The sequence below is a fragment of the Lampetra planeri genome, unplaced genomic scaffold (assembly GCF_965212315.1).
Source record: "Lampetra planeri unplaced genomic scaffold, kcLamPlan1.2.h2 scaffold_458, whole genome shotgun sequence".
NCBI classification, from domain to species: domain Eukaryota; kingdom Metazoa; phylum Chordata; class Hyperoartia; order Petromyzontiformes; family Petromyzontidae; genus Lampetra; species Lampetra planeri.
The window spans coordinates 23,710-49,587 of record NW_027615281.1 but is presented as its reverse complement, the minus strand read 5'-3'; the positions used below and the strand labels follow the sequence as shown (position 1 = coordinate 49,587).

Here is a 25,878-nt window from a genome sequence, read left to right as displayed (position 1 = left end):
CTGATATATCATTCAAGTGCTATACTTTATTTAACCACTATTATGATTGATTTTAAGTAGGCATTTGATGCTACAAAAAGAAAAATATGATTGACCCTCTCTTGAGATTCATAGGAAAGGCAAGAGGGAATGTTGAGCACCAGCTTTCATCAGTCATAATGGTTTGATCTGTGACAAAATGAGTCTGCTCTGCAGTAAACTCTTTGTTGACTATAAAGGTAGATGATACCCCTCAATACCACAGCTCCATTTCCCCAATCACTCATATACAGATGGTTCTGAATGACACTTTGTGTGAATAATGTGCCTGCATACTGAATTATTTCTAATGAATGTTCAGACATAAACATACACTCAACACAGTAATTCAATTATTATAGTACTAGGCAGCACAGGCAAGCTGTGTGATATGAATATATATATATATACGTATATATAAATTCAGTAAGAATAAATGTGTGTTTATAAAACTTTTCAAGGAAAGAAAAAAATAGCTTTTTTCCAAGGTCCAGTTTAAAATATCACTCAGTCTGAGTTCCCCTGCATATGCAAGAAGAGAAATTTCCGCTTTTTGTTTCTCTGTCGACAACTATTCTGTTTCTGCCCGACTCCTTTTTGTTTTATGCCTCACATGTAACATGTTGGTGCTGTAAACTACTGTTGAAGTCATGTCTCCTCTGTTTCTCCTTTGTTGTCTCCAGGTCAGCCTTTCAAATGACTCCAGCTGTGTTGAAGAGATTTTGCGGGTATGTTGCGCATGCACACACACACACACACACACACACACACACTGCACTGATGATCAGCTGTTTTCTGTTTGCTCACGAAGGCCTTCGTCTCTGGAGGGAGACTGATTTTAGGAAGGAAAAATGGGGAGAGAGAAAAAGAGTAACAAAGGGAATTAGACGGTGTGTGTGTGTGTGGGGGGGGGGGGGGGGGGGGGCTGGCTGGGGTTCAGTGATTAACCAAGTTTTTTTTCTTTTGTTGGATGACATCATGCTGAGATCCTTTTCCACAGATTTCTCTTCACGAACCTTTTCTATCCTTTTGTTTTTCTCTATCTGCAAATTACGATCAACCCCCCCCTTGGTTCTTGGTTTTGTTTGTCCATCCATCCATCTATCCATCATCGTCCCGCTTATCCGGGGCCCGGGTCGCGGGGGGCAGCAGCCCAAGCAGGGACACACCCAGACTTCCCTCTCCCCAGCCACCTCCTCTAGCTCTTCCGGGGGGGACCCCCAAGGCGTTCGCCAAGCCAGCTGAGCGACATAGTCGCTCCAGCTTGTCCTGGGTCTTCCCTGGGGTCTCCTCCCGCGGCTGGGGCATGCCTGGAACACCTCCCTCGGGAGGCGTCCAGGGGGCATCCGATACAGATGCCCGAGCCACCTCAGCTGGCTCCTCCTCGATGTGGAGGAGCAGCGGCTCTACTCCGAGCTCCTCCCCCGGGTGACAGAGCTCCTCACCCTATCTCTAAGGGGAGCGCCCGCCACCCGCCCTGCGGAGGAAACTCATTTCGGCCGCTTGTATCCGAGATCTTATTCTTGGGATTCTCATGACCATAGGTGAGGGTAGGAACGTAGATTGACCGGTAGATCGAGAGCTTCGTCTTTCGGCTCAGCTCCTTCTTCACCACGACGGACCAGTACAGAGACCGCATTACTGCGGCCGCTGCACCGATCCGCCTGTCAATCTCACGCTCCCTTTTTCCCTCACTCGTGAACAAGACCCCAAGATACTTAAACTCATCCACTTGAGGCAAGGACTCTCCTCCAACCCGGAGGGGGCAGGCCACCATTTTCCAGTCGAGAACCATGTCCTCGGACCGCCCCAGCGCATGCTGAAGGTCCTGACTCGAAGGAGCCAACAGGACAACATCATCCGCAAAAAGCAGAGATGAAATCCGGTGGCTCCCCAAACAGGACCCCCTCTGGTCCCTGGCTGCGCCTAGAAATTCTGTCCATAAAAATAATGAACAGAACCGGTGACAAAGGGCAGCCCTGCCTGAGACCAACATGCACCGGGAACAGGTCCGACTTACTGCCGGCAATACGAACCAGGCGTATAGAGATCGTACAGCCCTTAGCAAAGGGCCCCCAATCCCATACTCTAGGAGTACCTCCCACAGGATGCCACGAGGGACACGGTCGAACGCCTTCTCCAAGTCCACAAAACACATGTGGACTGGTTGGGCATGTCAACACAATTGGTGCACTGTTGAAATTAATTTGTTGTTTTTAGGTTTGTCAAACGGAACGATCAGGGAATTCAAAATGTGAGGTGAGGTGATTCAGACCTCAATTGTGCAAATTCACTTAGTTACCGTAGAAGTAGCTGCTATAACTGGCATGATGCTATATAGATATTGCATTTGCACACTACCCAATTAATGCAGAAATTTCAATATATTCTTGAATCCACTTTTGCAACATCATCAACCACCAAGTGGAGTATATATTATAATATATACTATATGTAACAATGCTACTACTACTAGTATTACTACCACTGCTAAGAATAAAATTTCCTGCTGACCATACTTTAAATCATGTTCCTATAATGTATCTATCTCCCTGGCCATAAACAGATGCCCTCCCTTTTCTTACGCAGATGTGATAGTTGCTTCACTGATTTTTCTGTGATTAAGCTCTAATTCTGTACCACTACAGACTGTCTGAATCCATGTAGCCACAGCTTATGGGTAACTGGTAAATGGCTGCATATTTATATCAGGCTTTTCTTAACTTTCACAATGTTGCCTTACTTACCTATTTACAGGCACACTTGCTGGCAGAGGTTGCTATAAGTTCTAAGCTGCTAACACACATTCACAGACTGGACAACCCGCTCTACCTCCTAAGCTACATGTGCCACACCCTGGCACATCTTCAGTTAATGACCACAACTACCACCCTATTCAGTATTCTATTTCATTTTCTTTTATTGATGTCACTTCTAAATAATGTGTTAGACCTGTAAACAATTAAATACAATTAAGATGTGTGTGATGCAGACATAGTTGTCCCTTGTTCCAGTTTTTATTTCTAACTTACAGCACTTCCTCAACTGACCTAGAAGGGGGACCTCTGCCGAGGTGACCTGTGGGTCATTGTATTTGTCAACTGTGTGAGGGTGTGAATGGGTGTTAATACTCTCAGAGTGTATTTGCAGTTTTTTTGTTGCACTACACATACTTCATTGCTATATTTTGATGTGAGTCTGCTGTTTGGAAACTAAGGGGAGACTATTGTTCCAACTGGAACAATTCAACGAAGAAGTCTATGAACAAATCAGCCACTTACTACGTGGCCTTGACATCGCTCCCACCCAGTTTAACCCCCATTCACACCTTGACTCGAACAACACTTACACAAACGACAAAATAATAACGGACATGTAACCTTCACAAACAACCCTTTCGAGGTGAAATTAATAAACCAAGCCATTCAGAGGTGAATTTTCAATGAAAAAATAAATCAAACACAAAGATCAGTGAGGTGAAAATACACAGAAAGAAAGTCTCACAATGAACATTGATGGTAATTGTACAATTTCTTTGTATTTAGGTTTAATTAATAGTACTGGCACATAATGGATAATGATTCAACATGACGATAAGCTGAGAGTCCCACTGATGTGGATGTGTGTCTGTGACTGCCTGAGATAATCACATCCCATGACATCAGGAACACATTTAGACGCAGCATACACATACATCCAAATGTATGAACACACGCCTTCAGGAGCGGCGTCTGTCAAACATGGGAACTTGTCTAATAGTGTCATGATGATGTCAGAGAAGAGCTGCCTAGCAACATATCATGTGTTGCAGGCCAAGTATAATACATACACACTCAAACCAGGAATTCTTCCGTAATGCTAACACACACACACACACATACACACACACACACCTTTCCAAGCTTACAGAAAACATGAGTCATCTACTGGAGGGGATGAGGAGAAGCACAATGGGACTTGTGATGTCAATGACCTTTAAAGCCCTTTGACTTAGTAACCAACAGTGAGTCACACAGCACGTCTTGAAGCTTAGATTTTGAAACTGAAAAGTCTTCGATTAGTATTATGAGGGATGCCGCTGCAGTGCTGCATCAAGCTACTTCTCTCTGGACATTCAACTTTTCTGTACTATGTTCTCGCAAGTTTAATCAAAGATAACCAACCAACTAAATAACTAACTCAGTCCCTGCTGACTCCCAACATGCCTCCCACCTTATAGAAAAAGTCAATTGTGCCAGTTCTTCAGCATCACTATTCTTTTCAAAGTCATAGACAAAACAAACCTGCTTGTGTGTTTTTAGGAGATGACCCATTCATGGCCCCCCCCCTCTCACAGCTATACACACCCCTGGAAAGGCTGAGCAGACAAAGTTTGCCATCCCAAATAAGGTTAGTAAGAGTTTCTTCCTTCACCACACCAACGGAAAAGCTGAGAATATCTGCATTGTTTGAGACACTTGACCAGTAAAATATCCTGTTTTACTTGTCTGACAGTTAAGAATGTTTCACTTTAACTCCCACATTTATTACAAGTGAGTAACAGCTTTCTCTCACTGCAAAATGCTAATTAGATCCATAAACTCTCTGTTGCTGTCATAGAACTTGATTACTCGTGCAATTTAGTGGCGCAGATGACAGCCAATAAAATTACAGTTTTTATTGCACGTTTCATTCACATCCTCACTGAGTTTCTAGAGCTGCATGGAAGTGAACATGCTGCAACAAATAACATTTTCACAGCTCCATACTAGATTGTGCAACACCAATATCAATTAATGCATTTTTGAGAAATATTTTTTGAACTTGTTGATTAGTGAGTAGTGGTAACATGTCAGAAAGCTAACTATCTTTGCTCGATGGCGAGCTCGTCATTGTTAGCGGGTAAGCTTAGAGCAAAAAACACCCCGAGCCAGCATGCTTATTAACAGTAATCTGACATCACTTGTCTGACATCACTGAGGAAGTGATGTCAGTTGGTATAAACAGAGACGCCTGTTAATGCAAACTATGTACTCACACATGTTGATATAGGATATGAACTGGGCCATAGCTGTACTCTGAAATAAACTGAAAAGAGAGAATGTCATCTACTTGGACAGTCACCATCGGCAGTCAAAAACTGGGGCAAACTAAAAGAAAAGATTCAAGTGTTGGGTAGAGAGATGGTGGAAAAGTTTCACTTCAAAAAAGGCTTCGTGACACATTGTTATGTAAATAGTGTGAATAAGTGTCACATAAATGTTATGTTGTTTAACACTCATCTCAGAAATGTCAGTAATATTCTGACTGGAACAGCAGGTGGTATTTCTCTTTCTCCACAGTGCTTTTATGAATCACATTTAATACGAAAAGCCTCTGATTGGTGTCGATGTCAAAAGAATGAAAACAGGTATACACAGAAGCAGTAAATCTAACCTACTATTTAATGAATTAGACTCGACTGCTTTAGCTCTTTCAGTCCCCAGCATCACCCTAATCCCTCCAGAGAGATCAGAAGATCTGAATATTGTGTAATGACATTGCTGCATTGCTGTGAAATCAATAACGACATCTGTTGGTTTATTCATTCAACACATCTCCCTCTGGCTTTTTCTATCTCGCCCCATCACTCTAGGAGTCACAGCATGTGACCCCAGGCTACAACACCCAGAGTAAGTTTCCCAGCATCAACACTCACATACACGCTCCATGGTGATTAACACCAGTGAGGCTGCAGAAGCAGAACCACCCACGAGAAATGTGGAAAAGCTGCAAATGATTTTGAAATGAGCAAATACCCTCAATGACAGTCAGGAACGCTTTCCTTTGATCTTGCTTTGTACATCTGGACAAGTAATTAGACAAATGTGTACTCAATTTGTTCATCTGATTGGGGATTAGAATCCGTGTTACTTTAGATTCGTGGAAATTTATGGAAGTCCACAGACATCTTGGAACCTCTCAGTTAATCCTCCATCATGTTAGTCAGTCTGTACTGCATGTGTGATCATATGATCAAACTATATCATCATATAATAGTTCTAAGAAACTCAATGAAAAAGATGCAATCATTGGATGGTGAGGTCTGTCTGAGACACTTGTGGGGTCTGTTTGGAGACTTTTGAATGCTGCTCGAAAACACAGCATAGACCAGGATACCAGGACCACCTTAGACATATTTTCCATAAAAAGGCCATATTCCCTCTGCATGAGTAAAGCTCAATTTAATCACATTATTTTGAGAGCTTTGGTCAGCGTTTAATTGGCATATGCCTTTCTAAAGTAACTTTCCGATCAGGAAGTCATTTATTGTAATAATATATTTTTTTTCTTTCTATGTAATTGAATGAAGCAGAAAATATAATCCAAACATAATAATTTTGAAAAGGTTTGAAGATAGATACATATCTGAAATAATGGATAAAACAGAAACTGAAGGTTTTACTTTACTTATTTTACTTAGTTTTACATTTCTTATGGACAAGGAAACTCAACAGAGATGACAAAAGAAGAAGAAATGATGAATAAAACTGAACATTCTGATTGTGTAAGAATAACACAAATACTTCTATTAAGTACATGAACAGCTGTTATCTTCTCAGTATTTTCTCACACAGGGGTCACCTAAAAATGTTTTTTAAAATATAGAATTCTTTTCCTGTGTGATATTTTGTGAGGAAATAACTTGAAAGTTTATTTGTTTGTGTTTATACTTTGAAGATTTAGTACCTAAATACACAAAATACCGTTTCATGTAGCTGATCTAAATCTCCTACAGGTGTGGTCTGGATGTTTCATGCTACTTGTTTTTTACTGGGTGAGACAATAATTCAGTTCAGAGACACTGTCAAACTCTGGCTTGCATTGACATTAATTAGTTGTTTGTTGTGTCAGAATTCTGGAAATACATTTTAAAGATTCCCTTTCATCTACCCTTTCTCTTCTAAAAAGCCTCCCCTCAAGTTTACATTGTCTTTGAAGACTATGGGGCAGTTGGAGGTTATTTCTGTCACTTTGAGCAAAATGTCTGTGTGCTTAGATGGTTACAAGGAATACAGGAGGAAAATTCAGCTACATCCTCTTTGAATTCTGCCTTTTTGTGCAATTCTGATTACAGACACATGCAAATCTAATAACATAAGTACAAATCAAAATACCCACTGATGACATCACGAGACGTCTCTGTGATACTGATAATAATAAACTGTCTGCATGCATAATAGTCACTGTCGTCTGTTGTGTTGCAGAGCGATGTACTGTATCAGCTAACAAGCCTGCCACCAAACCACCAACTGCACCACAGAAGTCGTAAGTAACTATCTCTATACCACACTCAGAACTAAACACACACACAAACACACACACACACACACCTTCATGATTTCATCATGTTCTTAGACTTTGGCCTCAGCAGGATTGACAGAGAAAGAGTCATTCAAAAAGTGTGCTATGGTCATCCAGAGGCATCTACCTGCTATAAAATATGCTCATACTCAGCCTCTGACACTTCCACAGCAGATACGATTTGGTCTCTTAGTGAAAATTGGATGCCTGGAGGTGTATTTTAACCATCTTATAGTCAAGCGCAGAACTGCTTTGTTTATTAGTGTGAAATAATTATTTGCTAAAAGGAACTTCTGCTTTACCACAGCGATTAAGGTGTTTTATACAGTGGAGCTCAACAATGTAAAGTGCTCAGGATAATGAATAGGTCCACCTCGTCTATATTCAAGAGAAACTGTGCTACTGAGGATAATTGATATATGTTTCACTGAATGTTTACATGGTCTTACTATTACTGAAAGCTCAGTACTAATCATCTCTTGTACGTACAGATGTGCTTCAGGGTAAATGCTGAAAAAGCATAGTGTTACAGAAAATACTATATTGTTCTGCTCGATGAGGCTCTCTATAATCTGATGATGATTAGTGATTTACAGAGAATGACATGTACAGTTTGAGTAGAAGTATCTGCTCCAGTTACAATGAGACATGTGCTGAGAAAAGATACAAGACAAGATAGACACCTTATACAGATACTTTAGAAATCCCAAAGCATATTGCTGTGTCAGATGATGATTCTATTTTCAACAGGTTGAAAATACAAAAATCACACCAAAAGTGGATTTGTAAAAAGTATCACAAATACACAACATGGAACATATGGTGTCTGGCCCAAATACAAAATACTGATAGCAGTACCTAGTGGTGGCTGTCTATAAATTATAGCAGCAGGAATTGCAAATAGTAAAATGACTCCAAAGTAATTATTTTGCGAAGGAACTGTGGGCAGCCTTTGCCTCAGTTGATTCATGATCTACGTGAGAGCAGAGACAGCCTGTTCACAGAGGTAGAGGGCTGGGAAGTGAAACATGTTGATAGCGCTCACAGATTTAGGGATTTTCCAGCTTCACATGCTACCAGAATATGTCCACGGACAGATCATGGGGTACAGTTCAGTTGAAGTTCTGTAAATTCATCCTGACTCTTTTGTCGACAAAATCTTGAGGTATAGTTCTTACTAATGCCTCCCAATATCCTCTCGACAGCACCATTGATGTACATGCAAACACACACACATGAAATAATATATTCACTGTCTAATCATGTGATTTCATGAAACATCTCATCTAATTCAACGGTTTTCTTCTCTGACAGTTGGAAAAGTGGTAGACACCATTGTTACTCCATCAGTTTTGCTACTTTGACATATCAGACATCATATTTACTATTGTAGTCAAGGTATTTTGCTGCATCCATTGACGGCACAGGTGGCAGAAACCCCTTGGAGAAAGTCTGGTGTAAAACCTGGTTTGAAGCTCGAGTGAGCAGGAGGAAGACAGTCCTGACTTTTAACTGCTAAAATGCAGTGAGAACGCAAAGGGAATATTATGGAAAAACGTGCCAGTAATCACTCAACACATGCTAATTACAGGTTTGTAATGAGTCACTGGCGCTAAATCCAAAAGAAGTAGCTGAATAAGCCTTAAGAGGAAATAGTGTTGATGATCTGTGGGTTTGTTATGGCACTTTTCACTTTTCACATACAATCACATTCTCATGCAGCGACAAAACACTACCTCTGACTGAGAAAACAGCTTTACATCTGGTAGATTAGATAGATTATAGTACATCTGTCATTGTCTATCAAGTTTCTCAGTCATACAGTTTGTGGTATTTTTCTGGGTTATATTCATAAGCAACTCATTAACTAACAAACAAACTACAACAACAAACTACAAGTCCAGTTACCTACAAAGTAACCCAGCAAAATAGTTCTAGTATTATATTATCAAGATCTATCTTTCTATCTACATTACACTCTCATTTTCTATATTGATATCCATCCATAACAAATATGTGAGGTTTGTCACAAGTGCTGCAGGTCCAGAACAGGTCAAATAAATAATACATTAGTATATTGTATGTATAGTAGATGGACCTTAGAGGAAGGATTTTGCAGACTATTACTGTATGAATGCAACACAACTCCCAGCTGTTCACAATTCATAGTGTTGGAGTTATGTCAGTTTCCTTCAAAACACTTTTTGCACATGCGAATTTAAAGTATGATGTGGAGCGAGCAGTGGAGGACATCGGCACTTAGTGTGAGGGGAAACTGACGTTATGAAATGGTGAAAGGAGCATCACCCACAGAGGCTCAAGCAGCTTTAACAGAAAAAGAGTGTTTGCTGTGAAGCTGATAAATGAGGTTACTTAGACGCCCTCTGGGGAAAACAATACATTAACGGGCCCGACAATGGCTGTGTGTCTTCACTGAGAAAAGTGTCAGAAAGCATGTTGTGTCAGTCCAATGATGGGACATGGATATTACATTAAACAAACTCTCACAAGTAATGACGCACAGCTTTGCTGTTGGAAATAAGTCAACTCTTTTGAGAAAGGCAATTAAGAACGTGCACCTTTAAGAAATCAGATCCTTTCAAAGCTTCACCTGCTTTCGTCTTTGTCTCACTTATATCTGACTGCATCTGCACTGCACTTATTCTCACTTACATTCTGTTCCCTCCTCTTTCTCTTCTCAGCACCCCCTTCATTATCATTTCCATCTCACTTGCTATCTCCCTGTCTCCATCTGTCCCTTCTTATGAAGTAAAATAGGAATCCATTATTCATTCATTCAAACATATCTATCATCGCAGCACGCTGTACTGTGCTGCAGCGTGCTGCACTGTGGCCTTATCTGCAAAGCTTTTCTTATTGTGCTTCAGTCATACGACTCACATGGTCCCATCTGAAAACGCTGCAACTCTGGGGAGTGTTTTTTAGCGGCGCCAGCACTGACAAGAGTGGTTGGAGAGGCTGTACAAAATCCCCTTAAGGGGATTCTCCTGTCATAACAATAGCAGTACTATCTTAAAATAACAGCTTGTGTTGGAAGGTGTACATATACGTATAAAGCGATAAGACACAGGAAATTGTCGATCCACAGCACATAAATACAGGATAATTTGTGTGGTAAGGTGAAGGTAATGCTGTGAGGGGGGTCATGTTATCAGCGTGTGTTGTATATCTTGCTTTGCAAACTTAAACAAGCACATTGTTGGTTTACAGTATCTGAATTGTTGGACTTCTGCCTCTTGCGTGTGGGGAGCAAAGAAAACAATTAGACCAAACAGGTTATTGTTCTGATTAAGAGCTCATGTACAACGCTCAGCGAGGGACAGAGAACACTGTCGAGGGTCCAAAGAATTCTTGGCTGTACGAAAGTTTCCAGGTGAAAAAAACAATCTGGCTTTTTTTCTCTGAGTCCTAAAAGCTGAACATCTGGTAGTTTTTTTGCAGCCCAGTGTTCCATCCACTGTCCATTTCCTCATTCCCCCAACATGAGCCAGCAATGCTTTCGCTGCGTAATTAATCCATTAGCCAAGAAGGTTCTTCAAAGGGAATTGCAAATCACAGCACACTGCACATTAATCCTATTGCAAGCAGACAGGAGGTCACGGCTCCAATAACACATGTTCCTTTGTCTCTGTGCAGAATGTTGGAGGATGACCTGAAAATCAGCAGCGACGAGGAAGAGGCTGAACAACAGGTGAGCTCCCTCTGCAGTCCATTCATTGATTCATGGCTGCATATCTTCACTCTATCCTTCAGTAATTCATTGAAATACAGAACCTTGATTATACATCACATGATATAACTGTGCAAGCATCCATTCACAATTCATTCTTTACCTTATTATTTTTATTATAATTATTATATCTGTATATATGTATATATATATATATATATATATATATATATATATATCTGTATATACTGTGTATATATATATATTATTATTATTATTATTATTATTATTATTTTTTTTATCCACACAGTTCTTTCTAGTTCCCAGGATTTATTTTGTTTTGTGTAAACCAAATTATATTATATTTTAAACCTGTAGGAGAAAAATGTCTTTTCCACACAAATATAAAACTATAAATATCTTATCTTATTCTATCACTTCAAAAGATACAAAGAAAATGTAACAAAATATACAATGACTGGTATGTCACTGGTATGCATATTCACATGCCCCGTGAAATACATTTTAATAACTGTTCCCACATGGAAAAGGTTTCATAAACTCTGTGTTTTTATATCTCTGAGGTTCACATGCTCAGTGACCAATATCACCACCAGTGAAAACAAGACAGGGGCTTTAAAGAGTTTTAAAAATAAAAGTAAATTAAATTTCACATTCAGTACATTCACCACATGTGGGATGAAAGCATCTCTGAATCCTGTCATCTGAACCTCTTCTCCCCTTGTTTTTTAGTAGGAAAATTGGCTTAGGTGCCCTGCACTCCACTAATCACTATCATCATGCGGTCATAATATTAGAGAGGAGTTCAAAGCTGTTGGGGTCAGCACCCAATACACACACACAACCACGCAATTCACACTATCGCTCATTAAAGAGTCCATCAAATATTTTCTGCCAATAAAGTCATAGAATTTCTCTCATCCTCTTTTAACTGTCCCTTTGATTGAATAATTACTGTGATGCAGATGATATAATTATGAATAATGGCAGGTCTTTATGATGATTTTTTTAGTTATTATAATTATGATGAAAGTAGATCCTTTAATTACAGCTTGTGATGGTAGTTTTACTGCCAGAAGCAGGCTAGAAATATTACCATCCCACTCTGAAATGTTGTATTTTTGGATATAAATTTATTTTGATCTCACTCATGAGATGTCAAAGATATTGAACTATTTCTTTAAGCCTCCAACACAACCACCCACAATGGATATAGACAGCGACGGGAAAGAAAGTAGCCTGCAAACAAGCAAATAACTTTGAGGGAGAAAGACGTGCTGGGAGAGACACAAACACAGACTACAAGAACCAGAAGGAAAAGAAGGGAGAGAGAGTCAGAGAGGAAGAGAGGGAAGAGAGTGAGGCCAAGATGAATCTAGTGGTATTTTTCTGTGCATGCTGTTAACAGGCTTATAGCAAATGAGTGCATGGTGTATTATCAAGCTTTTATAGCCTGAAGTAAAAGACAACACACACACACACACACACACTCTCTTTCTCTCTCTCTCTCTCTCTCACACACACACACGCACACACACAAACACACACACACACACACACACACACACACACAGTGTCATTAGTATTCTGTAGCGCGGCACAGTGAGGGCAGCAGAGGAGTATGATGAATATGTTTTTGGCACAGAGCACAGACGAAGGAGAGGAGGGAATTGAAAGAGTGAGCAGAGGAAAGAGGGATGGGTGGAAGAAGAGAAGAAGAAGCAAGAGACAAAAAAGAAGAGAGATGTTCCTAATGACCTTACGAACTAAGAGAAAAACAGCAACCCAATTACTACCGCACGACTGTCCTTTGTCCACTATCTCCTTGCATTTCTCCCTGAAGCCTGTGATGACAGATCACCTTGGTGTGAGGAAGGTCAGCCTTAAAAGCTTTGTCTTTCTATACAAGTGCAGTTAGGAAAAAAAGACCAGCAAGGAAATGCAAGTTCACTACAGCTCAGCTAAAATATCCAACAGTGTTGCTTCACATTTCACATGTGGAATATGCATGCACTCCTGTGTCTGTGTGGATTCCTTCCAGGTACTCAAGCTTTCTCCAGCTTCCTTTCTCCAAAAGCATGCTGAGGTTAATTTGGCTCTCTAAATAGTCCGTGGGTGTGAATGTGTGTGTGAATAGATGTCTGTAGTTTCTTTAAAAATGTTGCTCTAATACTTATGAAGTTTGTTTGTTCATCATCTTCTACTTGCTCCTGTTAAAGGTTGAGGTTCATGCTGGCGCCATTCCCAGTTATCACTGGGTGAACACCCCAGGTACGACCTGGACAGTTCACCACATCACAGGGTTAACATGGTAGACAACCATTCACACTCACTCACATTCACAACTACGGGTAATTTAGAGTGACCAGTTAACCTCAGCATGCTTTTGGAAGTGGCAGCAAGCTGGAGTACCCGGAGAGATCTCACACTGACATCAGAAGACCATGCAAACTCCACAAAGAAAGATCCTCAGGTCAGGAATCGAACCAGGGAGGCAAAAGTGCTAACCACTGTCACACCGTGCCACCCCAAATATGAAGTTTGTTTCATAAAATAAAGGTTAACGCTGCTACAGCAGTAAAACATTGTTGTAGACAATCTAACAAGATTAATGCAAGAGGAAAATCATTTTTGTCATGCACAAAAGATTTGGTCTCTGATGCTTAGACCCTCAGTTCAAAGTGAATTAGAGTCTTCTGAAAGGATGAAAGGTTCAGCTCCATCTTTTCACCAGCATTGGTGGTGACAGGTTGGAGCAGAAGCTCTGGTGGTGCTGATGGGGAGTTGATTTCTTGGAAGGGCATCTGCTGCTTGGAGGGTTTCATCGGCGCTGGCCAGACATCTGTCTGTGGTTGTGTTGGTGAAGGTGGGTTGTGATGCCATTGCAGAGCAGAGAGAGAGGGCTTTCATTGGCTAAAGAAGACGGTGATGCATTGTGATTGGATGAATGTGCAATAAATGTAGAGAATGTGCAACTGCAACAAAAAAAGATCTTTGCAGACTGAACTTTTGTTTGAATTCACAGAAAAAGCTTTACAGTGCATGTCAACATGTTTATTTTTGCGGTTCAGTGGTTCACAATCATAGTGTCTCTCTTCTTCTACATGAGTCATTGGTTCCACCCTGCTGTTACAACTCATGAACATGTTTCCGATATGATGTTGATTTCCCAGAAAGACAAATACGCTTTGACTTCACTATAAAGAAGTAAACTGCTGATGATTATGGACCTGAACAATGCATGAATGCATGCTTTTTATCTATACAATCATCTATTTTACATAATGCAAAAGGTGTTTCTTATTACAGCTAATGATAACACTGCAGGTCACCTCAGGTCAAATCAGAGTACAGCGCTCTCTCCCGGAGGCATGAAGCAGAATTTATCCAGAGATAAGTAGAGAGCGGCGGCTTTCTAATCGACCTTGAAACAGAGAAAACTTGTAACAGATGGTCAGAGCAAACTGGACAGTCAGCACAATACAGCAAGCGTGTGTGGGGCCTTGACCAACAAGTTCATTACTGAGTAAATGCAGGCAGGACTATAAAGCAGGTGAACAAACAGAGAAATCTCATATCTTGGTTAACACGGGAAAGGAAAAGTAGTTTACTTGTCTGTTATCTGCTGCACAACCAATGCATGATCAAGCGTGCTAGAAAATATGATTTGGCTCTAGCAGAGATGAAATGGAAGTTGCTTCTTCAAGGCGCAATATGTGTCACCACGTATAAAAGTCTCCAGCAGACCAGTTAAATTCAACAGCTGCAGGAAATGTGAGAAATTTTCTTTTCTCTGCACAAGTGAAAAATCTAGTAGCTGCTGCTTTTTATACAACGCAAGTTTTGCAGAAGAGTTGCATCAGAAATTTAGGAGTTTGAACCCCATGTTCGGTTGCTGGAAATACTTTATCAAGTCTCTCAAACTAAGTTAAGCTACGTTGTGATGTCAAGAGAAGAAATTATTGTAGTGTCAGGGGTTGTCAATAGGCCTGATGTCAAACACTGGCAAATCACAAGATTGTGTACAAAAATGAGAATGAAAATGATCAAATTATTTAAAATAATTATATTACATCTAGATTGGGTATGGCTGTCAGGAGAAACAGTTCATGTCTCATCCTTTGGGATAATGATTTGTTGCTCTTCATTTAATTCCTAGTAAAGCTAAAAATATTCACACACAGCTCATCTCCATGAGCCCTGCAAATCTCCTAAAGCCAGAGATCTGAAGGGGTTTGTTGTTCAAGCCTGCAGCTACACATCGATCTATTGGAAACATTACTGGCCTTGGTAATCACCTTATTCCTTGAGACACAGAGAGGCAGAAAAGCAAACTAAAAGGCAGGATCTTTTAAGAAGTTGATCTGTTCAGCGTTAATGTAAACTGTCAATGAAGATCATAAACTGATTTATAGGATCAGTAAAAGCACATCTATGTTTCATCATTACTTTGTTCATACCTACTCTTAATGTTACTTCTTTTTCTATGACTTTCACATTAAGTAATTTAATTCCAGTTAGTCTTAGTTCTTTTGTCAAAGTTCAGTATTTTCTGCCTCAGAAACATTCTGTAAAAAATGGTTTGTCTATGACACAATTCACACATATTTAATGAATATTCAATAGTATTTAATAAATGTGTGTATGTGTTGACAGGTATCTGATAAGCCCAAAGCCAGAGCTACACCCTTAAGGTAAGACAGACCTTCTTTCTCCACAGGGATTATTTTCATATTTATATCTGAATCGGTAGTGTTTGCTGTCAAATTGAAAACCTAATTGCTGGTAAGCCCTCTGGAGTACGGTGGCACTAATTGAGTGTAACAGTTGTGATGGCAGGTGTGTATATATATACAGTATGTATACACACACACACACACACACACACTACTGTTCAAAGTTTTCACGTCATCCAGACAATCCCAGTTTTGTATCTTCTCTAATCAAGAGTTTTCATGTGTGCAAACATAATTGCGCAAAGGTTTTCTCATCACACAGGAGTGATGGTTGATGGAAAAGGCCTCTGTAGGTGTAGGTAGATATTCCATTAAAATCAGATGTTCACAGCCTAGAATAGTCATTGACGAGTCTGAATCATGAAACATTGTCGTCACTGAAGTCAACCAGGCACAAAATAAAATGTTACATTTTGACTGACGTTGACATTTGTTGACATTAATATTTACATCAAATTTAAACATGACTATGAATGGACATGCTATTACTTGCGGCGCTATATTTACATTGTGCAATCCAAATGAACAGTTGTCAATCTGCACATAACTGCTTAAATTTCTGACAGCGATAACCATGTCTTACATTTACTGTACATGTTTTGCAGCTGCACACAGAGCTGCCTTATTGCTGATTTAGGCACAGAAATAATTTTTTATGTAAAAAATATTCAGCTGTTGCTTGGAATTCATTGTGAAACCCAGACTAGTGCATAAGAATATCAAAATCTTTAATATATGAGGCTTGTTGTGTTAACACACTGAGGGTGTTAGTGTGCAAGTCTGTGTGTGTGTTAAAGAGACAGAGAGAGAGTATAAGGGAGAGAGAGAGAGAGAGAGAGTGCCCTGCGACTGTATGCGCCTCAGGCCATGTGTTACTCTGCTGCTGCTAATGAGGCAGTTCACTCTGCAGCCCAATGTACTGAACACCACACACACACACACACACACAGAAATGTATCCACTGGGACTGAAGATGCTGCAAGCGATATACTGGCTATATCCCTGATGGAAAGCAGCACACACACTTCTTCCCGGCCACCCACACTCCTTGCACCATGCGAACACATACACACAGATATATATGTTGAGAAATATTATATTGATCTTGGTCAAAAAATCCTTGTAGTTTGTATTGGTTGTTTTTTTATCTATCAGCAACAGAACTCAGATCCAAGACATCCATTGAACCTGATGAAGGGGGAAAGATCCACATTTTGGGGTAAATCTAAACATTTTGAATAGTCACCCAAGACTTGTTATATAAGTGTAAATAGAGAGTAACTGCCCTTTAAATACTCCTTGTAATGTGCTCACGCAGTGCAAGTCATTGTCCCGAAGGCACACAAAATGACAGAACTCAGACACAGACAAACAAACTTACACTTTATTATTTTGGAAAAAAAAAAAATCACACAAGGCTAGACATCAAAAGGCGAAACTAAGGATTCAAAAGGGGAGAACAGAAAGCGACACTCACAAGGAGGTGAAAAAAACAAAAAGATCTATATCCAAAACTGAAATTTCCCAGACGGGAGCGGGGGTAAAGGCAATTTAGTCAGGCTGAACAGAAAGCGCAAAGCTAAGGATTGGCTACACAAAAAGCAAATGGTATGAAACTTTTAGCAAGATAACTCAGGTACTCACACAAGGAAAACTTGACAGACTATGACTCTAGAATGCTTTCACGTACTCAACAGTAACGATCTGGCAGCAGACTTAAATAGCAGAGAGGGACAGGTGAAACAAATCAGGCAATCAGGGGAGAACGGGCAAGGTGGCAGGAATGAACACAAACAGGGATTATCATAATAAAACAGGAAGTGGCAAAACAAAACAGGAAGTCGACACATGGAATGACTGGAAACTTGACCATCATGACAGTGATGATTTGGAAGGACTGAGACGCAAAGCACCAATCAATTCATAACTGCTGTGATCATTTTATACATACTCTATGTGTATGATAGAAATCCATAAAACAATACCACAAAATGATTGGTTTTGATTCACCATCGATGAATCATCAATGAGTGATTTCATGGACTAGACGGACATAACTTTATATCTGGGCAACGCATTTAATACATGTCACACATCTCTGGCACCCAAAACATTCATTTAAAATAAGCATTCGACCAGCACATCATTTTTAATTATAATGACAACCTTGAAACTGTGGTGCTGTTTCCTTTGCTTCCTATCTTCAGCTTTGTTACCCAGGTTTTCTTCTTCAGATATATATTTTTTTGCTATTTCATGCTTCTGCCCAACCCTTGTTGTGATTTGTTGCCCATTGTTGGTTTAAAGCATATATACAAAGTGCTATGAACCACATTTTACATCATGCAAAGAACAATAAACCATGGTGAAATCCAGTTATCTCCGGTTTAATACCACGAAATTCGGAATGTAATTTGGATTGCAAATATCAGTATTACATCTACATTATTATTTGATCAATGATCAGGATCATAATGAATCATTCCAGCTATTAAGTCGACATAGTAGTAGACAGTGGTCCTTTTGAAATCCATAATTACCAACCTGAAACAAGCAAGAAGTGGTGCTGAACTCAAGACAGTGACAACTAACAAATGTTGAACATTAGAGAATAATTTAGCTATTGGAGAGGTAAATGTCCCGCTCTAGTTCAGCTTTAATACTCGTCGGACGTCAATACACTCAGTCCTGACACTCATGATGGCATGACGCATCACGCATATTAAACGTATGCGTGATGTTATTTTTGTTGTAATTACACACACACACACACACACACACACACCCTTGTTCACTGGGTCAAATAGCTGCTCATGTTTAGTGGGAGAAACACTGTAACTGCAATTACTGTACATGCAAAAATGACTTCCACCCACACCACAAACACTGATGAAATGCACACATGTGGCACACACTCATACACACAGAAGAGTGAGAGAATGTAAAGCCAGCTGTGTAGTGAGAAACTCCAGCAGTTGGAGGGACGAACCAGCAAGTTGAAGGCAGATGATGAGATGACGGATGATCTGAGTCCAGATGGCCTCCACATCTTCACTTTACAATCTCACAATACCGTGAGGACGCTGCATATTTTCGCTGCTTTTGTTGGACATTTTAAGAGGTTCTATTTACCTCTGAGGACTCACCCAGCAGGATCCGCTTACATCTCTTTTCTGTTTATCTGAGCTATGGCCTGTCTGGCTCTAAGCCATTTGCTTCATTGTCAAAGGCTGATGAATTCCGTTTTCCAGCAGAAGCGATAGCGGAAAGAAAAATACACCAAAAAAGGCTGCAACAGTCCTTTGTCAGTTGATTGTCTTCCTTATGTTCACTTCCTGCTGGTTAATTAATGGTGTCACAATCAAAAGTGAATTCAGTGTAACACAGATGGACCCTGGAGGCTTTCATAGACCGCCTGGAGAAAAGAATGATGATGAGAGGATGCTCACATCCTCCTCCACTGATATTATGTGAGGAACAAGACAGCAATGTACGTGTAAATAATTCAAACAATATTTATAGCAACTCCATTTAAACTGTGATATTACACAGCCAACTATGATTAAAATTTATATATGCAGGGCTCTAGCCATACAAGTACATTTTTTAAATTCATTTTATCCCTATCCAGTTATACCATATTTACAGCATATAATATAGGCAGATATGTACAATATAGATATGTATTAATTCATTTATAATTGAAGAATAGATACAAATTACACACATAGAGGATTGGCTTGAGGTCTCCTTGTAGAGTGGAGCTTCACAAACCTACCAAAAGATGAATGTATTCATAAACATTTAAGTGGTTATGCTGTATTTGTGTTCTGTTCTATTTCTAGTGAATGAAATTTGAAATTTGAAATGATCACATAATGATTGAGGAAATGTGTGAGAGCAGAAAAGGATTATTTTTTTTCTGAACACAGATCAGCAGCAGATTTGAGGGCAACATTAAAATGCTTTGCTATTAAAGCAAAACATCCATTGTTATTCAGTTAACTTTTATGCAATGAAAATGATTTACTGTTTACTATTTACTATGCTGTTTATGTTTACTATTTACTGTAATGTTTATGGGAAAAAAAACTAAAACAAAGATTGTCCTTTTTGTCCAAAATTAATCTTTTATCTAATTTTTACTCGCGAAAACACATGTATTTTAAAGTTTTAATCTCACAAGGCAAGATATAGAGTTAACAGACCTGTGTACTTGTTTCACTCTCCTTGTGGGCAGAATATGAACAGACACGTATAAAGGAAATGTGACCAAATGTGCTTGTCAATATTTGCGTGTAAAAATTGGTCAAACTACTGTTACTGAAGTTTGTTGTTAAAATAAGTTCGTTTTAACACTGTTTTCTCCTGATTCAGATATAAAAAGTACATTAAACTGTCAATGTGCAGTACGAGTAGCTCTGGGCGCCTTAGTACACGTTCAGATTTGATCAGCCACAGCTGCTTCCAGCTGTAGGATGTTTCTTTATTTGCTCCAAAAGCCTCATGTCCTTTTGTAAGTAGTTTCAAATGTGATGAAATTAGTGACAAACCTGAAAGGATCTGGAAACCTCCAGGCTCCTGTCTTTCATTGTCATTACTGAGCTGACCTGCAGGCAGTAGTGTTTTTGTTTGTTTCTCTTGTCAATAGCACCAAGCATGAATTCATGTCCATGTACGAGTCCCACTAAAACCCCTCTGGACCAGTGTGTATCTGTTTTAAGTGTGTTGGTGTCATGGTGATCTCATGGGGCACACAGAGTATATCAGACCTGCAGATCATTTTCTCAAGGCTGTGAGGCTTTCATTTCCCCAGTTGTGCTAGTGATTTTATCTCACAAATAAACATACACCAAAGTCTCAGCTGGAGCCTGGACATCTAACAAAGCCTATTTATGTTTTCTTATGCAACAAGCATACACATGAATCTATATCCAAAATCAACATGCTTGTACTGACAACAGAAAGACTCCATTGAACATGAAAGAGAAAATCATATTCAAAATATTGTTGTCCTGTCAATAATGAGAGCTGAAGTGTAAGCAAGTTGTACTCCCATATTATACTCTGTATTTTACACTGTATTGTCCATTTCCTTTCCACTCAAATATGCCAACATATTTATAAAAGCAAGTGGACATCCGTCAAGTGAGTCATCAGACATATGACACCATACTCTGGGATGAAGTTCTACCTCAAACACAACTTCACAGGAACGTGTCCAACATGTCCAGGGACGTGCTCATCCGGCTGTCAGCACCAGCTGGAGCTGCATTTTAATTTGGCGCCGACGAAGGCATTACATTATTTTCAGCGGCTGATTACAGAGAAAGGAGGTGGAAAGCGAGCCAGATGTAGTGCTTTTACACACATACTCATCTCCTTTCATCTTCACACTCCAACACATTTGTTTTTTTGCTGGCAAAATGAAAAAGGCAAAAGCACTCTAGTGAGAATCCCATTGAGGGAAACAGCCACTTTCTTTTCACATTACATAATGTGATTTAAACAAAAAGAAATATTCAGTTTATGTACAAAAACACAGGTCAAATTACCACAGAGAGTTCACGGATATAAATATTTCTGTGTGTGCTGCTCTTTTCTCTTTTACATTAGCAATTGATAAATGAAATACACATAAGACAATTGAAATTAGTAAATGCACAGATTAAACGGAATTGCCATCAGTGAACATGTATGAACATATATAAACTTCTACATTCAGCCAGTGGCTGTGACTGTCCTATGTGACACTCTTGAGAATAAACTGCTACTGGCTGAACAGATTATTTATACAAGCAATACATCTCATGTAGTTTCCACTCCGAGTACCAACACTAATTGGGCGGTGACAGTTCTGCACAGGCAACACACACATCCACAATCATAAATACATGGAGTTAAACTTGATGCACTGCCAATACTGTTTCAGCTGAGATAGTAACAACAAACTGAGCTGAAAATGTAATTGAAAGTGAAAGTGAAAGGGAGAGAGAAAGGGACGAAGAGAAGAGATGAGTAATGATAGAAGAAGAAGAAAAACAGGGCAGGGAGTGTATTCATAAAGTATTTGTCACTGTGTGTGTGTGTGTGTGTGTGTGTGTGTGTGTGTGTGTGTGTGTGTGTGTGTGTGTGTGTGTTGCCTAAGGAACAGTTGATGGATTTGCTGCTTGACTGCTCACACAGATTGGTGCCTGCTGTGACGGCAGCCTTGAACTGAAATTACATGCACTCTCTCGCTCGCTCGCTCTCTCTCTCTCTCTCTCTCACACACACACACACACACACACACACACACACACACACACACACACACACACACACCAACCAACCAAGAAACCAACACATATTTTTTTTTATTGTGCTAGTGCAATTTGTGTGTGTTTTTAAGTTGAGGTGAGCGAGTGTGTTGCCTCCAGCAGGCTATTTCAAAGCAGTGTGAAAGGATGGATGAACACAAGACCAAGCAGAGCAGCCGAGAAAATGACACTGAACTGGTTCAGAATGTTGTCTTTATGCCTTATGCAAGCCCATGTTTCATTGTTACAAATAAGCTACAAGGTAACTGTCATTACCCTGTCAAAATGGTGGGATTAGAAATGCAAACAACATATTTATTCTTGCATGAGATGATAGTTATTGTTATAAAAACAATAGCATCATATGCCTACAGTACCACTGTCACTCTGTTTACTTCCAAATATGGATGGACCAATAACAGCTGTAAGATCACAAATGTTTTTTTTTTTTTTCTTTAAACATAAGATATATCTTACGGAGCAGAGCTGCCGTCAAAATCCTGTTGAACAATTGATGGATTGCTTGAAGATGACAGTCAGGCATGTGATTGGACAGCAGAGCGAATACACACTCACATGCCACTTCATTAGGTACACGAATGCAGTCTAAACTGATGTAGTGCAACAGCTCTGCTCTCACCTATTCAGGATAACAGTGTTTTGATTGACACAGTCAGCAGTTAAATCTGTTTCATGCTTTGCATATTAAGATGATATGAACTGTGATTACTCATGATTACTCACAACCACTACGATCAGGTCAATATATCAGTTTAATACTTTGGTTCATAACCATACAAAAATGGAATTTCCTTGAACTTGTACTTTGTGTTAAGTGGTTGTTGGCAAATGCTAACAGGCTAGCAAACAAATTGGAAATGAATGTGACAAACATTAACTTAACATATGAATAAATGAATAAATAATGTACTTGTGTTTTAACTGGGAGCTTGTGAACATCCTCTGTCCTCCGCCATCACTGCAAACAGCCTCTGATAGACATAAAGATAAGACAGCTAAATGACTGAGTGAATGTGTCCTGTTGGTGTTTTGTATGTTTAAACAAAGTTAAACCTATGAAATCTGTTCAAGATTTTTCTAACTCTAGATATTATTGCAGCTGCACCATTGCTGTGGAGTGTGATGTCACTCTGTTGCCTTGGTTTTCCTCGGCATATATCTGCTGTTTGATCTCCATTTTGTTGCACCGTGACATGTTACATCGGGATTAAACCTGCCGTCTGTCTGTCTCTTCTCCCTCCTCTGTAGTGGAGGATCAGGGAGCAGCAGTGAATCAGAGAGCAGCTCAGAGTCCGACACAGACGAGTCAGAGAGCAGCTCTAGTGACAGCGAGTATAACCAGGCTTCCCGCACCAACACTCCAGAGGTACGATGAAGTGTGTGTGTGAATGTGTGTTCCTGTTCCTGTACTTTCAAAAATCATTTCTATGTGGAACCTGAAATTTATACAATTTACTGTTAATACATATTTTATTATTAAAACTATGCGAATATAATGTAAGAATTTTGCAATCTATAGATAGTTTAAAGAGCCACTTCAACATTTAGATTCAGATCATATTTATAGTTCATCCTTCAGGAGCTATAAATGTCACCCACAATGTATTGTGTGTATTTCAATCACAATATTAATACATTATTATCAATTTGCTCAATAAAGACATTCAGTAGTCTTTATTACGATAAAGACTGCTAGTACGATCATCTGTGGAACCACAGACTCTTCACTCGCTAAAGAAGATGTACCTTAACTGCCGCTACAACTACTGCCGTGTGTGTGTGTGTGTACATGTGTGCATGTGGTCTCTTCTCACAGCATCTGCTGTTCTGAAAATCATAAAACTGAAAATGGGAAACTAAATTATGGCATTATCACGTCATTTTTATGTCTCGGTGCTCATACAGATACATCCACTGATATAAGAGTGCAAACTCCATGGAAAGCGAAAGAAAAATCACGTTAACAGCTTCAGTCTATGCGCAAAACCAGATATGCAGAACGTAAACTAAAAATAACCTACAATGCCTGAGCAGAATGAACAGATGGACATTATGATCAGTAAACAACATTAAACATGTTCAGTGAAAAGACATCAGCCGCTGTAATGGCAGTGACACTGTGGAAACAGTCATCTGAACAAACTTAGGTGCTGCAGAATGTATTAATGTCAGAAATAACTTAATAACCTCCATAAAACTCCCCTTTCCCCTACAGCCTGAGCCCCCCTCCAGTAACAAGTGGCAGTTGGATAGCTGGTTGAACAAGGTCCAAGCTCAAACCAAACCCCTAGTCACTCCACAGCAAGAACATCATGGCACAGGTTGGTGGACGTGCAGAGCTGATCCAGCTGTGTGGAACAGAATCTGAAAGTGCAGTTGTTAAAGAGGTTTGATCTCATTCTCGTGTCATGATCGTCTGCCCAGCTCCTGCTGCCCAGGGACCAGACACTTTCTCTGAAGGGAGTGAAGCAGCAGGAGTGGGAGCGGTTGTCAAGACCAAACCCTGTGGGTCCAACAGCGCCACGGCTCTTGCTGCTCCCACAGCGGAACACAAAGATACAAGGGGAATGTCCTGGTATGAGTGGCATTTTTTCTCAAAACATACAAATGCAGCAGATTTAAGTTTGATTGCAATCATCCTTTAAAATGAATTTATGAAATGTGACAAATATGGAAATTATAGTTTTTACAACACCTAATATAGAAAAGATTGCGATTCCCTTAAATGTTCTCTACATAAAGAAATAAAGAAAAGTCGTTCTTTGATTTACACAGCCCAAGCAGAGAGAAGGCCAAGGCTAAGCTCAGCCAGAAGGCGTCAGGGGAGAGTCAGAGGGCAAAGATGAGGCTGTCGCCTGGACTGATGTCAGGGCCAGAGGTCACGACTCCGAGGAGGAACACTACAGGGAAGAAACAACCGAGACGGATCGAAAGGTCAAGTAGTGTGGAGGATACTCAGAACCAGACGTGGAGCAGAACGAACCAGCCAAGGTAAAGAAGTTTGCACTTTGGTAAAGTTGGTTTCAGCATCCTAAAGGAAAAAAGTCTATCCATCTATCTGTCTATCTATCTATCTATCTATCTATCTATTTTTTTAACTTTTATGTAACCAGGTGAGACTCAGTGAGATCCAGATCTAATTCTTTAGGGGCGTTCCCAGGCCAGCCGAGTGACATAGTCACTCCAGCATGTGCTGGGTCTTCCCTGGGGTCTCCTCCCCATGGGACATGCCTGGAACACCTCCCTCGGGAGGTGTCCAGGGGGCATATGATATATGCCCGAGCCACCTGACCGGTAGATTGAGAGCTTCACCTTTCGGCTCAACTCCTTAGTAGAAATCGACAGAACACTGGTACTCGTGAACAAAGCCCCAAGATACTTAAACTCCTACACAAACTAACTAGCAGCATTTCTTGCTGACACCATCTTATAAAACAAGGTTATAAGTTATCTGATTTACAAGCAGTTAACCACATAGTCCAAATTGAATTTAAGGAAATCTTCAACAAGATTTCCTATCATGTGTTCCTGGTCAAGAAGGGAATCTTCTGACAACGACAGTAATTACTGTCTGACCTTTCTTTTTAAGAATATTAATAACTTCCATTTATCAGCAGAGAACATCATTATTCATTACCTTGGCACTCAAAGATGTTATCAGAGTTGACTTTGTGAGAGTTTGTCCTTGCAGAACTCTGCAAATAAAGAAAAAAAAAACCTACATCATTTATTGATAATACATACAGGAAAAAAATGGTCTCTTTGACAT

At 39.9% G+C, this 25,878-nt stretch overlaps 1 protein-coding gene across 1 annotated transcript in view; it reads left to right on the top strand.

Moving 5' to 3' along the window:
* Nucleotides 1-701: 701 nt before the first annotated feature.
* LOC144741188 (AF4/FMR2 family member 2-like) overlaps nt 702-25,878 on the top strand; it is a gene marked incomplete at its 5' end in the record, with an annotated part of 41,124 nt that continues 15,947 nt past the window's right edge. The window contains 11 exon segments of the mRNA XM_078623801.1: nt 702-746; nt 4,320-4,337; nt 4,339-4,407; nt 5,633-5,669; nt 7,245-7,305; nt 10,999-11,053; nt 15,710-15,747; nt 23,358-23,475; nt 24,325-24,430; nt 24,534-24,684; nt 24,885-25,100. Of these exon segments, the coding sequence (XP_078479927.1) occupies nt 702-746; nt 4,320-4,337; nt 4,339-4,407; nt 5,633-5,669; nt 7,245-7,305; nt 10,999-11,053; nt 15,710-15,747; nt 23,358-23,475; nt 24,325-24,430; nt 24,534-24,684; nt 24,885-25,100 (914 nt within the window).